We start from the raw sequence: 17,948 nt of genomic DNA on the forward strand, positions 1-17,948 counted from the left end.
TTGTATTTTCATACTTTCGATCTTGGGATACTTTCATAGACCTTTTCACGTTTGGGGGCTGGCCTCACGGCCATGCCTAGATCCTTTTGTTCTTATGTATTTTCAACGGTGGAGTTTCTACACACCATAGATTAAGGTGTGGAGCTCTGCTGTTCTTCATGAATTAATGCAAAGCACTACTATTTTTTATTCAATTCACGCCTACTTCTTCTCTAAGATATATACTCGTTCTTCAACTTGATGAATGTGATGATCCGTGACACTCATCATCATTCTTACCTATGAACGCCTGCCTGACAACCACCTCCGTTCTACATGCAAACAAGCTTGAATGTGTATCTCTTGGGTTTCTAATCTAAGATTAAAACCTTCGTGGTATAGGCTAGAATTATTGGCGGCCATTCCTAAGATCCGGAAAGTCTAAACCTTGTCTGTGGTATTCCGAGTAGGATCTAGGAAGGGATGACTGTGACGAGCTTCAAACTCGCGAGTGTTGGGCGTAGTGACAGATGCAAAAGGATCAATGGATCCTATTCCAACATGATCGAGAACTGACAGATGATTAGCCGTGCGGTGACAGCGCATTTGGACCATTTTCATTGAGAGGACGGAAGGTAGCCATTGACAATGGTGAAACCCAACATACAGCTTGCCATGGAAAGGAGTATGAATGATTGGATGAAGGCAATAGGAAAGCAGAGGTTCAGGAGGAACAAAGCATCTTCATACGCTTATCTGAAATTCTCACCAATGAATTACATAAGTATCTCTATCTTATTTTATATTTTATTCATCTTCTAATTATCAATTCTCCATAACCATTTGAATCCGCTTGACTGAGATTTACAAGATGACCATAGCTTGCTTCAAGCCGACAATCTCCGTGGGATCGACCCTTACTCACGTAAGGTTTATTACTTGGACGACCCAGTGCACTTGCTGGTTAGTTGTGCGGAGTTGTGACAAAGAGTTGAGATTGCAATTGTGCGTACCAAGTTGTTGGCGCCATTGATGATCACAATTTCGTGCACCACCTCCCAATTCGTTGCAGAGACCCTGACTGTGCTAGAACCCTGAGCCCCGCAACCTGCAACCAAGGAAGGTCACAGGTGAACGCAAGCGACCTATTTGTTGCCCTCAATCACGGTGCCGTCACTGAGCATTCGGCATTCGCTGCAACCCAGCCGCCGATCAGAACTGCAACCCAGCCGCCTGCTACTCAACGGTTCACCAGAAAGACAACGAACATCTTCACCGGAAAAATCCTAACCATCCAAGGTAAGTGGGTGAGGTAGTTCAGTTTTTGATTGGTAATCTGATGGTTGGAAAACGATCCAACACAAAACTCACCGGCAAGTGGACCGGGTCGCATCAAGTAATAATAACTCACATGAGTGAGGTCGATCCCACAGGGATTGAAGGATTGAGCAATTTTAGTTTAGTGATTGATTTAGTCAAGCGAATCAAGATTTGGTTGAGTGATTTGTGATTTGCAGAAGCTAAATTGCATGGAAAGTAAAGGGAAAGGGGAAATTTGCAGTAAACTAAAGAGCAGGAAAATAAAGGAGCTGAATCTTAAAGTGCAAGTAAATTAAATTGCAGAAACTTAAATTGCAAGTAATGTAAATGGCTGAAGCTTAAAGTGCAAGAAATGTAAATTGCTGGAATTGTGAAAGGGATTGGGAGTTGGGATTGCAGAAATTAAACAAGAACAAGTAAATTGCATTAAACAATAAAAGAGAAAATTGAATTGCAGTGAAGTAGATCTTAAACAGAAGAGTAAAATGCTTTGAGAATTTAAAAACAGAGAAAGCAGTGCTTAATTTGCAGCAAAGTAAAAGTGGTTGAAGATCTCAGGGTGGAAGAGACTAGATAACAAGTCTAGATCTCAAATCCTTCCTTGATCCAACAAGAACAATTGCAAAAGAAGTGAAGAAGAGTAAATTGCAGAATTGAAGAGAAGATGAAGTAGTAAACAGAAAGTGAAATTCAATTATGCAGAGAAAGTAAACAAGAGATCTCAAGGTGAGATTGAAACAGAAGTTCTTCAATTCTTCACCCAAGATCCAAAGCAAGAAAATAAAAGAGTGCTCAAGCAAGAACTAAGAAGAAGAGAGATCAATTCTCCTTCCAAGTTCTCAGAAATACAAATTCAAAGTAAAAAGCTCAAAAATGAAAATGACAATTAAAAGGAAAAATTAAAAGTAAAAAGTAGAGGTAGCAAAAAGGTCCTAATTACATCAAACTAACTCCTATTTATACACTTTCTATTCTTAGATTTTGGAATTTGGATGGGCTTTTGATTTGGTGAAGAAATGAATTAAATTGGATTTTTAATCCAATTTTCAGCCCAAGTTGTATCTCCCAGGGGAAAGCTCAGTTGGAAAATCCAACTTAGCTTTCAAGTGTGCTGCCCGTGTCAAGTGTGGTGCGCGTCCCAGCCTTGGTGTGCCAAAAATGTGTGTCACAGCTCCATTGGTGTCATGGCCGTGTCATGGTGCGCTAGGCTTTCTCCTTGTTGCGCCAAATTGCTTGTCACAACCCCCTTGGGGTGCAAGGTTGTGCGCTAAAGAGTGGGAGAAGGGGGGGAGGTAGTGCTCAGTTGGAAAATCCAACTGAGCTTCCTTGGTGCAGCGCCTTGTTTTCAGCCTCAAGGTCCCAGGTTCAAATCCTGGTGGGAGCAAGTGGAGGAAATCTTGAAGCTAATTTCCTTGGATGAGTGGGTGCTCCTCCTTATGTTTTAAAGAACTCCCAAGTTCGAAACTTGGCTCAAGCATTTTAGTTCATTTCCTTGCAAGCTGAATGGTGCTCCTCCCTTGTGTTTCAAAGAATTCCCAAGTTCGAATCCTAGAGGAAGCATTTTGGCGTATTTTTCATGATTTTCCTTATGGCTGGCAATATAATGTAGTGCTCAATTAAGTAAAGCAACTGAAAGCCCTTGCCTCCTTAGAGTAGCGCCTTCCTCTCATCCCTTAGGTGCAAGGTTCAAGCCTTGGTGAATGCTTTTTGTGTTATTTTCCTTGCAAGCTTGGTGGTGAGTGGTTCCAAGTTCGAACCATGGAGGAGGCATTTTGGCTATTTTCTTCTCATTTTCCTTGCAAGGAGCGTTCCTTGCCTCTCCTTGGTCCTTGGTTCGAATCTTGTTGGCTTCATCCCTTGGAATTTCATCTTGAATTAATTTTGAAAGGTCCCCGATAAAGCTCACTTAGTGCACTTAGTGAACTGAGCTTCATGCCATTTCCTTGCTTTCTTTAGTGCTCAGTTAACTATTTGAACTTAGCTTGGTGCCTTACTTTCTCCTTTCATTCCTTGTGAAGCTCAGTTTACTTTTCCAACTTAGCTTCCATTCTTCCTTGATTTTTGCCACGCTTTTCTTCTCTTGGCACGCTTGTTGCTTCCTTTGGGCACATTCCTTAGGCCACGCTTTTCTTATTTTCTTCTTTCTTCACCTACAAGCAATCAAAACAACCAATCAAAGTATCACTAAATTTACAAGGCTTATAAATCATTAAAATCAATTAAATTTGGCTTCAACCTCATGATTTAGCATCAAATAAATGGTGGTTGTCTGATTCAAAGGAGTCATGCATTTTCATTCCAAATTACTTACTTAGAATGCAAGAAAGTGCATAAAACCTAATAAAAACAAAGAAAAAGGCTAGTGAAACTAGGCCAAGATGACTTGTCATCATAATCACGGTTGCATGTTTGATTGTAGAAAGATCTTGTTGATGAAATGCGTGATTAGCCATGGTGAGATAGCAGTAGGAGCCAATTTTGTAGTTAGTTTAGGTTGTTGAAGTTCTTCATGATTTTTTTTAGCACGGGAAAGGTCGGAAAAGTTTGGAATCGTGTTTATATATGATTTAAGTTTGAAAATTTTTTGTCTTTTTCGGTGCTGACCATGTGCATGCAACGTGACGTATAATGGCTGACCATCGTTGAAAATTGGTTGATATTTGTTGGATGGTTACTTTAGTAGGATATTGGATGGTTAGTTTTGGCGAATTTTCTCAATTATGAACAATTTCTAATTCCTGCTATGTTGCTCTTGCCGCTGCAGCCAAATAGTTACCTGAACTAATTGTTATTGGTCTGTAATAAATTTAAAATTATTTTCATCTCAGGGCTGGACCGTTATGATTTTTAAACCCGGACGGAAAAATTACATTTGGGATAAAAAAATATTTGTGATGAATGATAGAAATTGACTCTACTGATTAGATGGTAGTGGTGTTCATGGATTAGTTACTTTTGTTTTAATTGATTTAATTGGGGATGTTTTTTTTTATTTTTAATTTTGTGTTTTCTTGCAGAGTAGTGAGTGTTCTTGTTTTTAAGATGGAGTGATTATTATTGTTACAAAGAGCAGTATTTTGGAGCTGTTATGTTTTAGCTTCATCTCCAGGCTTTCAAAAATTGGATCCCAATTTGTTAGATGTAACCCACTTTGATTATTTCTCCCTTTTTGTTCTTTATCTCGCTGATCTCTATCATTTTCTCTCTAGTTTCTAAATAAATAAAGTGGTGTGCCATATACTAGTCTTGTATCTAGATAATCCAGCAATAGAGAATCATTCATTAGTGTTTTGGATATTTTTCTTTTCTTTTTTAAGGTTTTGTGAATTGTGAGTGCTTTGGATAAAATGGTGTGCTTTTCTTTTTTTATTCCTATGATCATTTTGTCTACTGGAGCTCTTATTTATTTATTGATTTATTTTTTCATCTTCATTGGTCCTGTTTATTATAACAGTGTACGGAGCATATGTATAAGGCCTCCACATCATTTTCAAGATTTGTTTCTGCTTGTCTTTTTATCAGAAGAAACAATTATTTGTATCCATAAATTTTACTAATACTGATAAAAAAATATTCATAAAAAGATTAACATTATGTAATTTCAGAATTTTTTGTTGGTTTGGTTTTAGCAATTTGGAATGCCATTTACAAAATTTTAGTTTTCTTACACCATTAACAATAAATAAAATTAATGTGGCTCACCTTGTTACTCACTTTGGATGAACATTCATGTGTGATCTTATTACATGATGACTTTGGTAGAATTTTTTCTACGTGAATTCTATCAATTGTTGACCTTTATTTTTATAGAACAGGTTGAATGTTTAATATCAATTAGTCCATAAAATAATTGAGTGGTCGTCTTTGAATTTTTTATGTCACTATATATATTATCATACTATTATTTTTATTGTTAACTGCCTCCGGAATTGATTTTGAGACCATCTTGGATTGTTGCTGAGATTTTATTTAAGTAATTAGTACTTGCAATAATGCAGCTAGTTAAAAACAGCAACTACACCAGACTAAGCAAAAGACAAACCTATCTCTCAACCGGCCGAAGACAAAACCAGATGGGTAAAAAGGTATCCCATTGATTACATGAGTAAATGAACATATCTGGGTATTTTTTACTACCTTCTGCTGATCCATACTTGTTTTGCTCAACAGAAACTAGTCGAGACGCGCTGCTCACCTTGCTACACTAACAACTTATTTACCCACTTGGAACGACATAATGAGCAAGGTAAGTTGGCCGAGATTGAGGCCATTGGATTTGATTTCCTGCGCCGGGTACCTCAATGGCATGTGAAGCAGAGCATCATGCTCCAACTAGCAAGGGCCTATGATGTGGAGACAAATACTCTCAGGGTCGACGCCGGGGACATTCGCATTACTGCAGAACTTATCGGCAATCTATTCGGCATACCTTCTCAAGGTTAGTGTAAATTATGTAAGATGTAAAGCTTTTGCTGTGTGGTAATGCTTATTCCAATGTTGACACGTACTGATAGTGGTAAACTATTTTGTTTCGCGCAGGGGACCCAATTCCCGAACTGCAGAAAAAAAATGAATCGCATTTGGCAATTAAGAGACAATTTCAGAAGAAAACTACAACCCAACTGCGGGACTTTGTATTTGCTTGTCCAATGGAGAGAGAGCAATAGAGGATGACCTTTTTAGAAGGTACTTTATCATGGTTGTTTTGAAGATGTTTCTGAATCCCACAAGCCAGCAGACTATTTCTCTGTGGCATCTCCCTCCAATATTGGATGTCTCAAACCCTAGGAGGTTTCATTGGCCGTATCACATATTAAAGTGGCTGCGAGATGCGATAAGGAAATTCCAAGACGAGAACCGGGAAATATGTTGCGGGTGCATGTTCGTGTTGCTGGTAATGGCAATAAATTACTTAAATTTAAAACCAATGTACGGCTGTAGGTGTAATTCCTAAAATGTAAGATATTTCTGTATAGGTTTTGTACTTTCACCGATTAAAGCATGGTCCGTTGCATGCATGTCGAGTACCCGAGCCTTGGATTGTGGAATGGACCACTGATGAACTTGATAAAAAGGCCGACCATGTTATCTCACAGGTTCAAACGCTAATAAAGTATTTTTCATAATTTAGTTGAACAAAAATGCAATTGGCGGTTCACGTTGATTTTTTTCATCTCTATATTGCCCAATGTTGAACAGACAGGGCTGCATAGTCAACAATACAAGGAATTGGATAAAAAAGAAGAAACATTCCTCGAGTGAAGCAGTTAACGAGAGAGGACGGTGTAAAAGGGCCCGCAAGGACACTGACTAATCACCGTCTACCCAAGGGAAGACTACACCTCATCCAAGCTACAAGAAGGCGGAAAAGGTGATTTGCTTTCCTTATGATAGCTCATAAGCTTATTTAATTGGTTCCTTACTTGTGTGGTAGGATGGTTGATCCTTATCATAGATTTTGCGATTACAAAATTCTAAAGTTACTTCCTTATGTGGTTGCATGGCTTGTTTTGATACACGGTGGTTATAAATGAATGTTTGGCTGAGCTGAATTCAATGCTCGTGAATGATATTTACATGTTCTTATGTTGAAAGTTTGTTTGAATACAGTTGCTGTGTCTTATTTTTAATAAGGGTTAATTTGAGTTGATTTTGTTAATTAAATAGATGGATTTAGGATTCTCAAATTAGGTTATAATCTAAGCTGGATAGATAACTTATGATTTCTTTATTTGGATGGCTTCTTATGTATGAAACAGTTGCTTTTAGGGGCTGCCTAGTTGGTTGATTGTAGTTGAGGATGTTCACTGTAGTAGGGTTTATGATGTTCACTATAGTATGGCTTTAGATGGTTAATTTTGACAAACGATTGTCTGTTTGTTCTGTTTCCTTAGCGCATTAAGGCTCACGTTAGTTTTTTCCATTTATTTCGTGTCCATTGTTGAACACATAGGGTTGCCTAGTAAACAATGCAATGAAAGAGAATAAACATAAGAAACAGTCTTCGAGTAAAGCAGTTAACGAGAAAGCAGGGTGTAAGAGGCCTTGCAAGGACACTGACCAATCTCCGTCTATCCAAGGCAAGACTACATTTCAACCAAGCTATAAGGAGGCAGATAAGGTGATATGCCTTCTTTATGATAGCTCATGTTATAAATTGAATTGGATGTTCACTTCCTAATTTCTGATTCATTTTTGTTAATATTTTCATGCATCCTTCTTAATCTTTGGACATTCCTTCATTGGCTGGTGTGCAACATGCTGTGATGTGCATGTAGTTGTAAATTAGGATTACCTGCGTTATTATCATGTTTGTTTATTTTTACATTCAAATGACAATATCTATGATGAAGAGTTTCATTATTTTTTATGCAAATGACAATATACATGAATTTACCCCATAGGAATCCAAGACAGGCACGAGGAGAAAGTTGCCTGTCTGCAAAAGCCGTTCTAGACGCGGCACTAAAAAAGCTATTGCAAGAGAAAATTTAGCAGGAAGCAATGCTGCACCATTGGTAGTCCCAGATTCTGATGATGATGATGACGTGCCGCTTGCTAGAAGGATACGGTTATTCCAACAGCAGCCTCTGCCACATGATGTGAAACAAGCAGATCCCGTGTTCAAGGGCAATCATAATAGTCATCAAGAAGCAAACACTGACCTAAAAAATAGATCTCCACACACACCGCCAACAGCACTTGTACAGCTCAGTGACTATGATTTTGACCGGTTAGTGGTTTCTGGATTACCTTGCTGTATGCTTCTCTTCTTTATATTTCATACCCATGCCATGTGATTACCCGTCTAGCTAGGCATAACTTGTAATTTTAGTTAACTACATGTCGCATTCGTTTGCAGCGAGTTCGACATCTCGATCGTTCAGTGCCCTGAATTTGAGCAAGTACTCAATAGTGTTGAACAGGGGCGCGAAACAAATGCCATCATCATGCAGCCCCTACAAACGGTCTTGCCAAACAAATCAAGCTACCATACACTGAGTCCAGGGAGACCGAGCTTTTCACTCAGTTTAACTCAGTTTGAAAAGACTCCAACCCCTTCCCCGTTATATTCAATTCATCCAACCCTGAAAAAAATAAAGTTGGGGGGACTAAGGAGGAACAAATCAGAACATGGATAGTTAGCTCATCCTTGGACGAAGATCAAGATTTAGCTAAGTATGAAGGGCGGAACTACATGGTATTACAAAGGAAGGACTTCTGGACCTTGAAACCCCGCAGTTGGTTCAACAACTGCGTAAGTATATGAACTGAATCATGCGTTTTTTTCACTATCTTTATATCGGGGTTTAGCTTTCACTAGCTAAATAAATTGTGTAGGTAATTCAATCGGTGTGCTACTCTTTAAACGAAACCGACTCATCTAAATTCAAGCGAAATTTCTATTGCGTGTGTCCAGGCATATTGGTAATTACATTCTTCTCATTACAATTTGGAGAAGATTTTATCGGGATTCTTACTATGTTTGTAGGTTGGCAGGAATTCGTCACATGAAATGATAGCCTTGCTTCATTTATTGACGGTGTGAGACCAATTTATGATGGTCTTAGTCCAAGCTTTGGTGAGGATACTAGGTTCTTTGACAAGGCAGTAACAGCAAAGAGAAACTGGGTGAGTTGCTGTTTTGTTTTGAACTGTTTATATCCTCATTGAACCCGGTATTGGTTTATGCGGCTTGTTTATTATTTTACCACGATTTGTTTTCAATCCCTAACCCGGGCTTGTGATTCAACTAATAATTACATGGTTAAATCTGGAACGGGGGGTCACTGTGACCAATTTTTCTCATGGGTGTTTTTATTTCCATATTTTGGTATTGGGTTTTCCCATGTTATTATGTTAAATGACTTTAGCATACTATGCTGTTGGAATTAGGTTGTCATATAATTCGAGGATGTTTGGTTATTGAATGCTCGAGGGAGATCAATAAGTTTTTTTAGGGTTTTATTTTTGTTTACTCACGAGACAAACTCAGTCATATGTACTGTTTGCTGCAGTGGTTATTTCCTTATTGTTGGAGGGGCGATTGGTGGGTATATGCATTTGAAGTTAATGCGAAGCGCATAGTTATACTCGGCAGTTTGCATTATGCACCAGAAGATGACAAACGAGATAAACTCGATGCATATGTGGTAAGATACTGTACTTCTTTTATTCAATATACAGCTATGTTATTTAATTCAATAGGGTTTTGTTCCACTATGTTCATTCTATGGTTTTCAGGGGAGATTGTGTGAGGATATGGCAAGAATTGCTATTCCTGGATTCGTTCGGACTCCGTACGGCCCAGCTCGTTCCTATGCTAGGGTTCCAAAGCAACCGAACAAGTGAGATCAAAATATAACCCAAATTTGAGGCTTCTTTAGATTTCTTTCAATAATTGGGCGTAGTATGTTAAAAGTTTTCCTCATCCTAATAGCAAAAGTAATTTATTTTCCTGTAGCTTTGATTGTGGCATGTGCGTTATTAAGTTCATTGAAAGTTGGACAGAAGATCGTGAACTTTACGAATGGGACGAGGTTTGTTAAATAAACATTTTCGCAATTCTCATTATTCGTGCTGTAAAAATATCACTATAACAATTCTTAACATTAGATCGCCTGATAAATCTACGTACAGGATTCTCTCAGTTCATACAGGATGGAGTTGATGCTAGACATAATTTGTGGCCCACACAATGCATTGGTTCATCAGCTTGTTTCATTATTGAATGAAAGAGTTAAACCTGTTCGTCGCAATGCACCACGGAACAAGAAGAAGGATGTTAGTTCACCATACACTGCACCTAGCACACGGTCATTGATTGAATGTGCAGAGGGATTACCGAAGGGGGCAATGCGCAAATGGAGAAAGAAGTTGCTTACTTAGGATTAGTTACAATGAATTGAACTACCAAATTTTACTGAGTTTACTTACTGCTGACATGCTTAGGGATTTCTTTTTTGTCACATTAGAAAGACTTGATTCCAAGACATATTTTGTTTTTATACAGTACAATGATTTATTGGTTATGTTACCTAAACATTATCCATGTTTTTTTATATGTTAGAATCCCGGATTTATCAATTGTTTAGTAAAGTTTCCATATTTGTGCACGCTGAAATAGGTGACCAGTAACCATCCGCCAATATAGCTAAACTGAACATCCTATACCTTACTATAATGAACATCCAGTCTAACTAGGTCAAAATCAAAATATAACAACCAAGTGCTACACACACGAAAACTAACGGCTAACCATCCATGCTTAGAGTAAAAATGAACATCCACTTTAGTTCATTAAAAATACGTAAAAACAATGTCTATAACGAACAACTATGTACCGAAAAACTATACAGTAAAGCATGTAGAAATCAGGTACAACTTTATTAAACTATCTCGTAAATTACAGAATAACCATCAAATATACTCATTATGCATTAAGTCTACACGAAATAAAAATAGTAAAATGGTTCGTTCTAACAAATGGAAAAATGGTTCTTGCAATTAATAACATGTGGACCTTTGCAACAGTTGCCTTAGAACCTTGAAACTAACGTGCATCCGTTAAACACAGAGATGGAAAAAATACACTATCACAACCTTGTCCAACTAATCCTACTTTTTGTTGAAGGAGATTAACAAAGACATGAAACCACCGGCTTGTTCGGGAACATTCAGGCCAGCAACAGCACCATAGTTTATATCTTGAAATGCGTGCAGACGAACCACCTGCCCAAAAAAAAAAAGAAAAAGTCCAACAGTTATATTCTAGGATAGTAGTATACCAAATAAACGTACAAAGTTGAGATTAAGCCAAACATCTACCGGGGATGAATTCTTTTGTTTTCTCCGTCTTGAATTCTTGATGGACTTCTCAAGGGCAGCGCCGAGCCTCTTACTCTTTGGCCTGCCCTTTGTGGTGACCTTCGATGGGCCTTGGATGTCATCAACACTGACATCGTTCGAACTCTGTGAGCCAATGTTGGTCTGGGTCTCTGACACGCTCTCGCACCTCTTTTTGGCACGGTGTGCAGCCAATTTGGTCCTTGTTTCTTCCAAAGCAACATACAGCAATGCTATTTCGTCATCGTCACCGACGAACTCTTGAGCAACATTATAGAAGTTTGCACACAGTCCCCTGAATATAACATGACTCTCATCCGACCGACTGACATCATGGCTACTTTTGATATACGTATGCTTGCGCTTTATCTTCTTGCTCCATCGAGGAAGAACATAACAGGAAGGTACTTTGTACACTTTATATGAATGGAAAACTTCAAGGCAGTGACAGAACAACACACTTAAACTCTCAAAAAGATTGCACGCACAATGAAGCTCCAGTGTGGAACGGTCAAAGTGAACATCGTACGGAACGCATGGAATAGTATCGTTGACTAGTTTCTCCTCTTCCACCTTCACGCAGACCAATGGACCCTGTTCATGAACTGCAGAAACTCTGTAGTTAGCCTTCTTCACAAACTCAGTTTGAACATCCCTAAAAATGCTCATGGTATAATCTTGCTGAAACTGCTTCTTCATAGGCGAGGTCGTTGCATAAGGGATTACCCCCCTCGAGTTTGCAGCATCATTCTCCAGTTCCCCCTACTCCTTGACTCCAAGCACATTGTCATATTCGTGAACAAATTGAACCAAGCTAGTTTTACTGTGTAAGTATCCACCGTAGAATGCGTGCATGCTCTCACTCCTTTGCGTACTCCGCATTGCTGCCCAAAATTCACCCTTGAAGTATATTGGGACCCACATGCGTCGGTCATCATACAGATCTACAAGAAATAAATAATCCCAAATTAAGCATAGAAAGCTTACACCAAACATATTACTACACCTGAGAAATGACCATCCACAATCACTGATATATTAAACATCCAAATGTATACTATAATGAACATCCATATAATTGTAAATATTACTACACCTGAAAAATGACCATCCACAATCACTGATATATTAAACATCCAAATGCATACTATAATGAATATCCAACTAATTGCAATTAAAGCGTGTGAAGTAATCGTACAGTAACAAACCTGACAGCCATGTGTTGTTATGTAAGTTGTACTCATCTATAAAATCAGCCCAGTTATCTTCAAATGACTCCTCGGTCCGAGAGTTCCACACAATGTCGTTTAGGTCACCATACAAAGATCCGTGCCAGCGGTAACCCCCAAGCTTGGAAGGTAACTTATTCATAATATGCCAGATGCACCACCAGTGGCGTGTGTTGGGTAAAGTATTTTTGATCACACGATAAATGGATCAACATTGATCGGTTATGATACACTGTGGAGCAGTTCCCATGCACTTCAACCATTGGCTAAAAACCCACTCATAACTTGCGATTTCCTCATTCCCCAACAAAGCACAACCGAGGAGGGTCGACTTACCATGGTGGTCGACCCCAACGAACGACACAAACGGTAATCCATGCCTACAAAAAAAAACCAACCAGAAGTAAGAAATGCCAATCACGATCAAATAGCGATTTATCAAGAAAAGGAAAAAACACCAACTTAACTACTACGTACCTATTTGTACTGTATGTGCTATCCACTGACACAACGTCTCCATAGTATTCATACGACGCCCTACACCTTGCATCAACCCATACTGCACTCTTAAATTTACACTCCTCGTCCAACTTCACCGCGTAAAAGAAGTTCGGATTGATGTCCTTCATTCTCATGAAGTATCTCATCATCTCCCTGACATCCGGATTCACGTTGCTAGTTCGGAGCCTTGCTGTTATATAGTTTCTTAAATCCTTCTCAGAGAATCCCAAGTTAGAGGGGCCACCAGCCTCATTTGACAAAGCAAGGAATGTCTTATTTAGTCAAATCCCAGCCTCATCGTTATCCTCGATCACGTACTTCGCATGCATGGTCAGCTTCCTATACTCATGGTAGTGAACTGCCTTTCTCGGTGAACAGGGGTGTGAGTGCGTCAAGTCAACCTTGAACAAAACCCAGTCTTGCACGTCTTTATCAAACTTTACATATATCCTTGCCTTGCACCCAGCAGCTGAAATCATATTCTTCCGCATTGGTGCTTTAACACGAGACTCGTGGATCCCGTCGCGATTACAGTGTATAGCTTGGTTAACGGGAGCCTTTGTGATCTTGTCAAATGTAGTCGTCCTTATCTTAGTTGCAAATCCAGCTTTCTTTGCATAGGTAACATAAAAGTCATGAGCCATCTGTAACTGAGCAAACCGCATTCCAACTCTTGGTATCTCGTCTTCTTGTAGGAAACCATGATCTAGTAACTGTATTTTATATTAATCCAAAAGAAAAATTAATTACCATTAGTTATCAAATCAAACATCAACATTATGACTACACAAAAGTAAGCTAGACTCCAATACCTCATCACCAAGCTCCATCTCTTCACTTCCAACATTCGTAACATCCGACAACTGCGTGGCCTATAGTTCAAAAACAAACAGAGTACCAAAAAAATTAAATAAAATTATTTCCTTATCAAAACTCATTTAAATAAAATCTCTAAAACAATCACCGAAAACACATCAACTGCTACAAATTAATAAAAAATATTTAATTATTTTTTCATTTCATGTATTATTTAATTAATTTCCACCCTTTAGTTGTTTTTTTTATTCATTCAATAGAAATCATGTAGACTTATTTATTCCATTTTGGCTATTATTTAAGGGCCTTACTCACCCTTTAGTGGCTTCTTTTTTCACTTCATGAACAAAATTCTTTTCATGTATCTTTACATATATACACTCTGTTCTTTAGATGCACGAAGAACATGAGCACACCATTCATTATAAACCACTGAAATAACTTCATAATTGGTTAATCTATGCAAATGTAGGATACACATAACCATATAATCCCATAAGCATGAAAAATAATAAAATAATATGCAAGAAGCATATAATCATATAACTAAAAAATATGCAGTGAGCATATAAGCATACCATTACATGATTAAAACACTCATATAAGCATTCCATGGTTAGCATGTTGTAAATACAAGTAGCTTTCACTTCAATTCAGTAAACAAATTCAGCCACTGCATCACCCTATGGTTATCTATTTTACATACTTGCATGATCATCATGTAGGGATAATATACGCACATAAGTCAATAATAGGATGATTAGCAAATAAAGATGCCATTTAACATGAAGACAAATACATTCATATACAAAAACATGTAAGAAAATATGCTTCCTGGATATAATCATATAAGCATGAAATGATTAATTAATTTCAGCTAATCCTCAATGCATATAATCATACCATTAAATATAAAACAAACATAAATATAGTTGCATCTCAACTCATCGATTACAATTGCATGTTTCAATAAACATACAATTAAAGAACTCATTTACATTTTGTGACTAAACATAAAAATTAAACGCAAAATAAACATCCATGGCAGAATTTGAGGATCCTAATTGCTCACCTTGTTCGACTTGTGACCGTGGCCTGCGACATCGCTAGCTAAGTATTCTTGTTCGTATGATAAATTTTCTGAAACGTCAGAGGCTACACAAACTAACGGTTCAGCTATATCTACCTCCATTAATGAATTTCGGGTAGGTGATGTGCATAAAGGAGGACCCTCGCTTGAAACACGTTCTTCTTGCGATTCTGCCATTTTGAAGGAGTCAAAACCGGCTGCGTTCTATGTGGACGAGAGGGCGGCACTGGTTGAGTAATTGTTATTGGCGGTGGACTGTTCGATCGTAGATGAAGGAGGAAACCGATCAACAGGAGGCAGTGCTGGGGAGTGGACTACTCTGGGAGGTGGAAAGATACGCATTGGGCAGCCGTGTGATCATGGAGGAGATGACACGGGGAGATTCTCGTTTTAACCTAATTAGTTGATTTGAATCTATAATTAAGAGTAATACTAAATGGTTTCAAAATTTAAATTAGAAATAATACAAAATTAATTAATAACCCATGATTTATTTTTAATTTCAATTAAATCCCATTGTATGCATTGTACAATAAGCCTATTGTTTCCTCATACTTTCCCATATACTAATTCATGACAAATATCATATACTTATCATACAAAGACATATAACAATCAGGTAACAAAGACATATAATGAGTCATTAACCAATCATATAGCAAGTGTTATTTTTTTTAACTAAGAAGTTCTTTTGCAATATACGTTCTTGATTTGTTGTTATATAAAAAGAAAATAAAAGAAATGTGCGGTTGCAAAGGCTTATATACATTAAAATTGAGAGTGAAATTGTGTTCCAGCTGTATTTGTAGAGCCACTATGTGGTTGGGGTGGTTAGATTGAAGAGCATAATGGGGTTTTGGATTGATAGTGCATTATTGTGGCACCTTTTCTCGTTGCTCTCCAATTTCTTTATGTATGTGTGGGGGTTTCAACCCTTTGTTTGCTCCTATTTATGGGGAAGCTGAGAGTGACATTCATAATAATGGGTATATATGACAGACTCACACGGCTTGCGTGTGTCATGGGTCATGCAAATAGCCTCCATTCTCCACTATTTCATCACTCATTCTGTTAAATAAATGTTGCCACCTGATCATATCTCACCTTTCATTTCACAATATTTCACCTCTTCTCATTTACTACTATTTGGTCTTGCTATGTGTATAGTGAAAAATCATGCATATCAAATGTAGTAGTGGGGTTGAGAAAAGGCTTTGATTTGATTTTAGGATATGAGATTTTTTTTTCAATTCATTATTTATAGGGTTTATTTTTAATAATTTTAATAAAATTAAAAGATGTGTTATATAGATAAACACTACAACATTTTGGGTCTATGGCCATGGTTTTTTTGTCATGGTAAAAAACCGTAACCATAGACCCTCTATGGTCACGGTTTTTACAAAAAGGGTAACCATAGAGTACCTATGGTCACAGTTTTTTAGAAAAGGTGGCTTAAAAGGGTCTATGGTCACGGTTTTGGGGGTGACCTAAAGAGGTCTATGGTCACAATTTTTTACAGTGACCAAAAAGGGTCTATGATCACGATTTTTCAAAAAATGGTGACCTAAAAGGGTCTATGGTCATGGTTTTAGGGGGTGACCTAAAATGGTCTATGGTCACGGTTTTGGGTGGTGGCCTAAAAGGATCTATGGTCACGGTTTTGGGAGTAACCTAAACGGATCTATGGTCACGGTTTTTTACAGTGACCAAAAAGGGTCTATAGTCACAGTTTTTCAAAAAACGATGACCTAAAAGGGTCTATGGTCACGGTTTTGGGGGTGACCTAAAGGGATCTATGGTCACAGTTTTGGGAGCTGGCCTAAAAAGGTCTATGGTCACAGTTTTTGGAAAGGGTGACCTAAAAGGTTCTATGGTCAGGGTTTTGGAAAGTAACCTAAAGGTATCTATGGTCACGGTTTTGGGTGGTGACCTAAAAGAACCTATGGTCACAGTTTTTTAAAAAAGAGTGACCATAGAGTATCTATGGTCACGGTTATTAGGGGTGGTCTAAGACGGTCTATGGTCACGGTTTTTTTTAAGTTAAATTCATTTTTTTATTTTTTAATTATCCCTCCCCAAACGCAGTCGTTTCCCCCTCCCTCCCAGCAAAATCCCCATTCCCTCCTAATGATAACTTAGAAAAAAAAAGAACCCTAGCTTGCGCTGTTTCCCATCCTCCCAGCCCCCACCATTGCTGAGCTGAACTGAGTCTCTCTTCACTGTGTTGTTTCCCTTCCTCCCAGCCCCTACTATCGTCGTTTTCCTTCGTCCTAGCCCCCACCATCGCCATCGCCGAGCTTAAGTTAGTCTCTCTTCACTGTGCTATTTCCGTTCCTCCCAGCCCCCACCATCGTCGAAGGCAGAAACCCCACCATCACCGAGATCAACTCAGTCTCTCATCAGTGCGTCGTTTCCCTTCCTCATAGCCCCACCATCACCGAAGGCAGAAACCCTACCATCGCCAAGCTCCTCTGGGTAACTCTGTCTCACCGCGAGCTTCCTGTCACCGCGAGCTCACCAGCAGAAGCATTGTTATTCGAAGCAAAATACCCTGCTCAGTCTTATTCCAAGAGCAAGTCTGATTATGTGAGGACAACTATGTTCTGGTAACATTCAATCACACTTACACACTCCTTGATTGATTCAGGCCATCAATTTTATATATACTTGTTTAGAAATGGTCATTCATAATCACAATATAGTGCCTTTTGATCTTGGACTTTGATGATGCTTCTGCTTGTACTTTGGAAACTTGGAAAAAATGGAGCTGAATTGGGAAAAAGGGAAAAATGAAGAATGAAGGAAAATATTTTTTATTCTTTTTTAAGTTAATTTTTCAAGTGATGAAATTTATTAAAGTTGAGTGGAATTAGAACTAGGGGTTTAAAAGTAGATATTTTTGTATTTTCTTTGAGGTTTGAGTTTGGGAGGATGAACTTTTTCTGCCTAATTGAAACTCTCTTTAGCTGATGAAAAAAAATTGTTGTTGCCAATTTAGTTGTTGTTGCTTATGTATTTTTCGTTTAGTTTGGATTCAGAAATTGGATTGAATTTGTAGGTTTAGTAATTTGTAAGTAGATTGAATTGAATTGAATTACCTCCTGTAATATGTAATATAAATTGCCTTTTGATCTTGGACTTTGATGATGCTTCTGCTTGTGCTT

General features: G+C 38.2%; 1 protein-coding gene and 2 long non-coding RNA genes across 3 annotated transcripts; all 3 read left to right on the top strand.

Annotated features, from left to right (window-relative positions):
- On the top strand, positions 1,207 to 5,499 carry LOC107628402. Its single transcript, XR_001617765.2, has 3 exons — positions 1,207 to 1,278; positions 5,298 to 5,384; positions 5,470 to 5,499. It is a non-coding gene; the product is annotated as an uncharacterized LOC107628402 (long non-coding RNA).
- On the top strand, positions 7,274 to 9,557 carry LOC110269256. The gene is made up of 6 exons (XM_021116961.1): positions 7,274 to 7,420; positions 7,704 to 8,032; positions 8,162 to 8,338; positions 8,823 to 8,931; positions 9,318 to 9,462; positions 9,544 to 9,557. The coding sequence occupies exons 1-6, from the start codon at positions 7,274 to 7,276 to the stop codon at positions 9,555 to 9,557; spliced, it is 921 nt and encodes a 306-aa protein (XP_020972620.1).
- On the top strand, positions 9,557 to 10,358 carry LOC110267855. Its single transcript, XR_002355795.1, has 3 exons — positions 9,557 to 9,647; positions 9,792 to 9,839; positions 9,940 to 10,358. It is a non-coding gene; the product is annotated as an uncharacterized LOC110267855 (long non-coding RNA).

This window comes from Arachis ipaensis, chromosome B02 (genome assembly GCF_000816755.2).
Source record: "Arachis ipaensis cultivar K30076 chromosome B02, Araip1.1, whole genome shotgun sequence".
NCBI classification, from domain to species: domain Eukaryota; kingdom Viridiplantae; phylum Streptophyta; class Magnoliopsida; order Fabales; family Fabaceae; genus Arachis; species Arachis ipaensis.

Coding starts and splice junctions, on each gene's coding strand:
- LOC110269256 (XM_021116961.1), top strand. CDS start 7,274: ATGAAAGAGAATAAACATAAGAAACAGTCTTCGAGTAAAGCAGTTAAC. Junction 8,339..8,822: donor TTTTCACTCAGTTTAACTCA/GTTTGAAAAGAC, acceptor ATGAAATGATAG/CCTTGCTTCATTTATTGACG. Junction 8,932..9,317: donor TAACAGCAAAGAGAAACTGG/GTGAGTTGCTGT, acceptor TGTTTGCTGCAG/TGGTTATTTCCTTATTGTTG.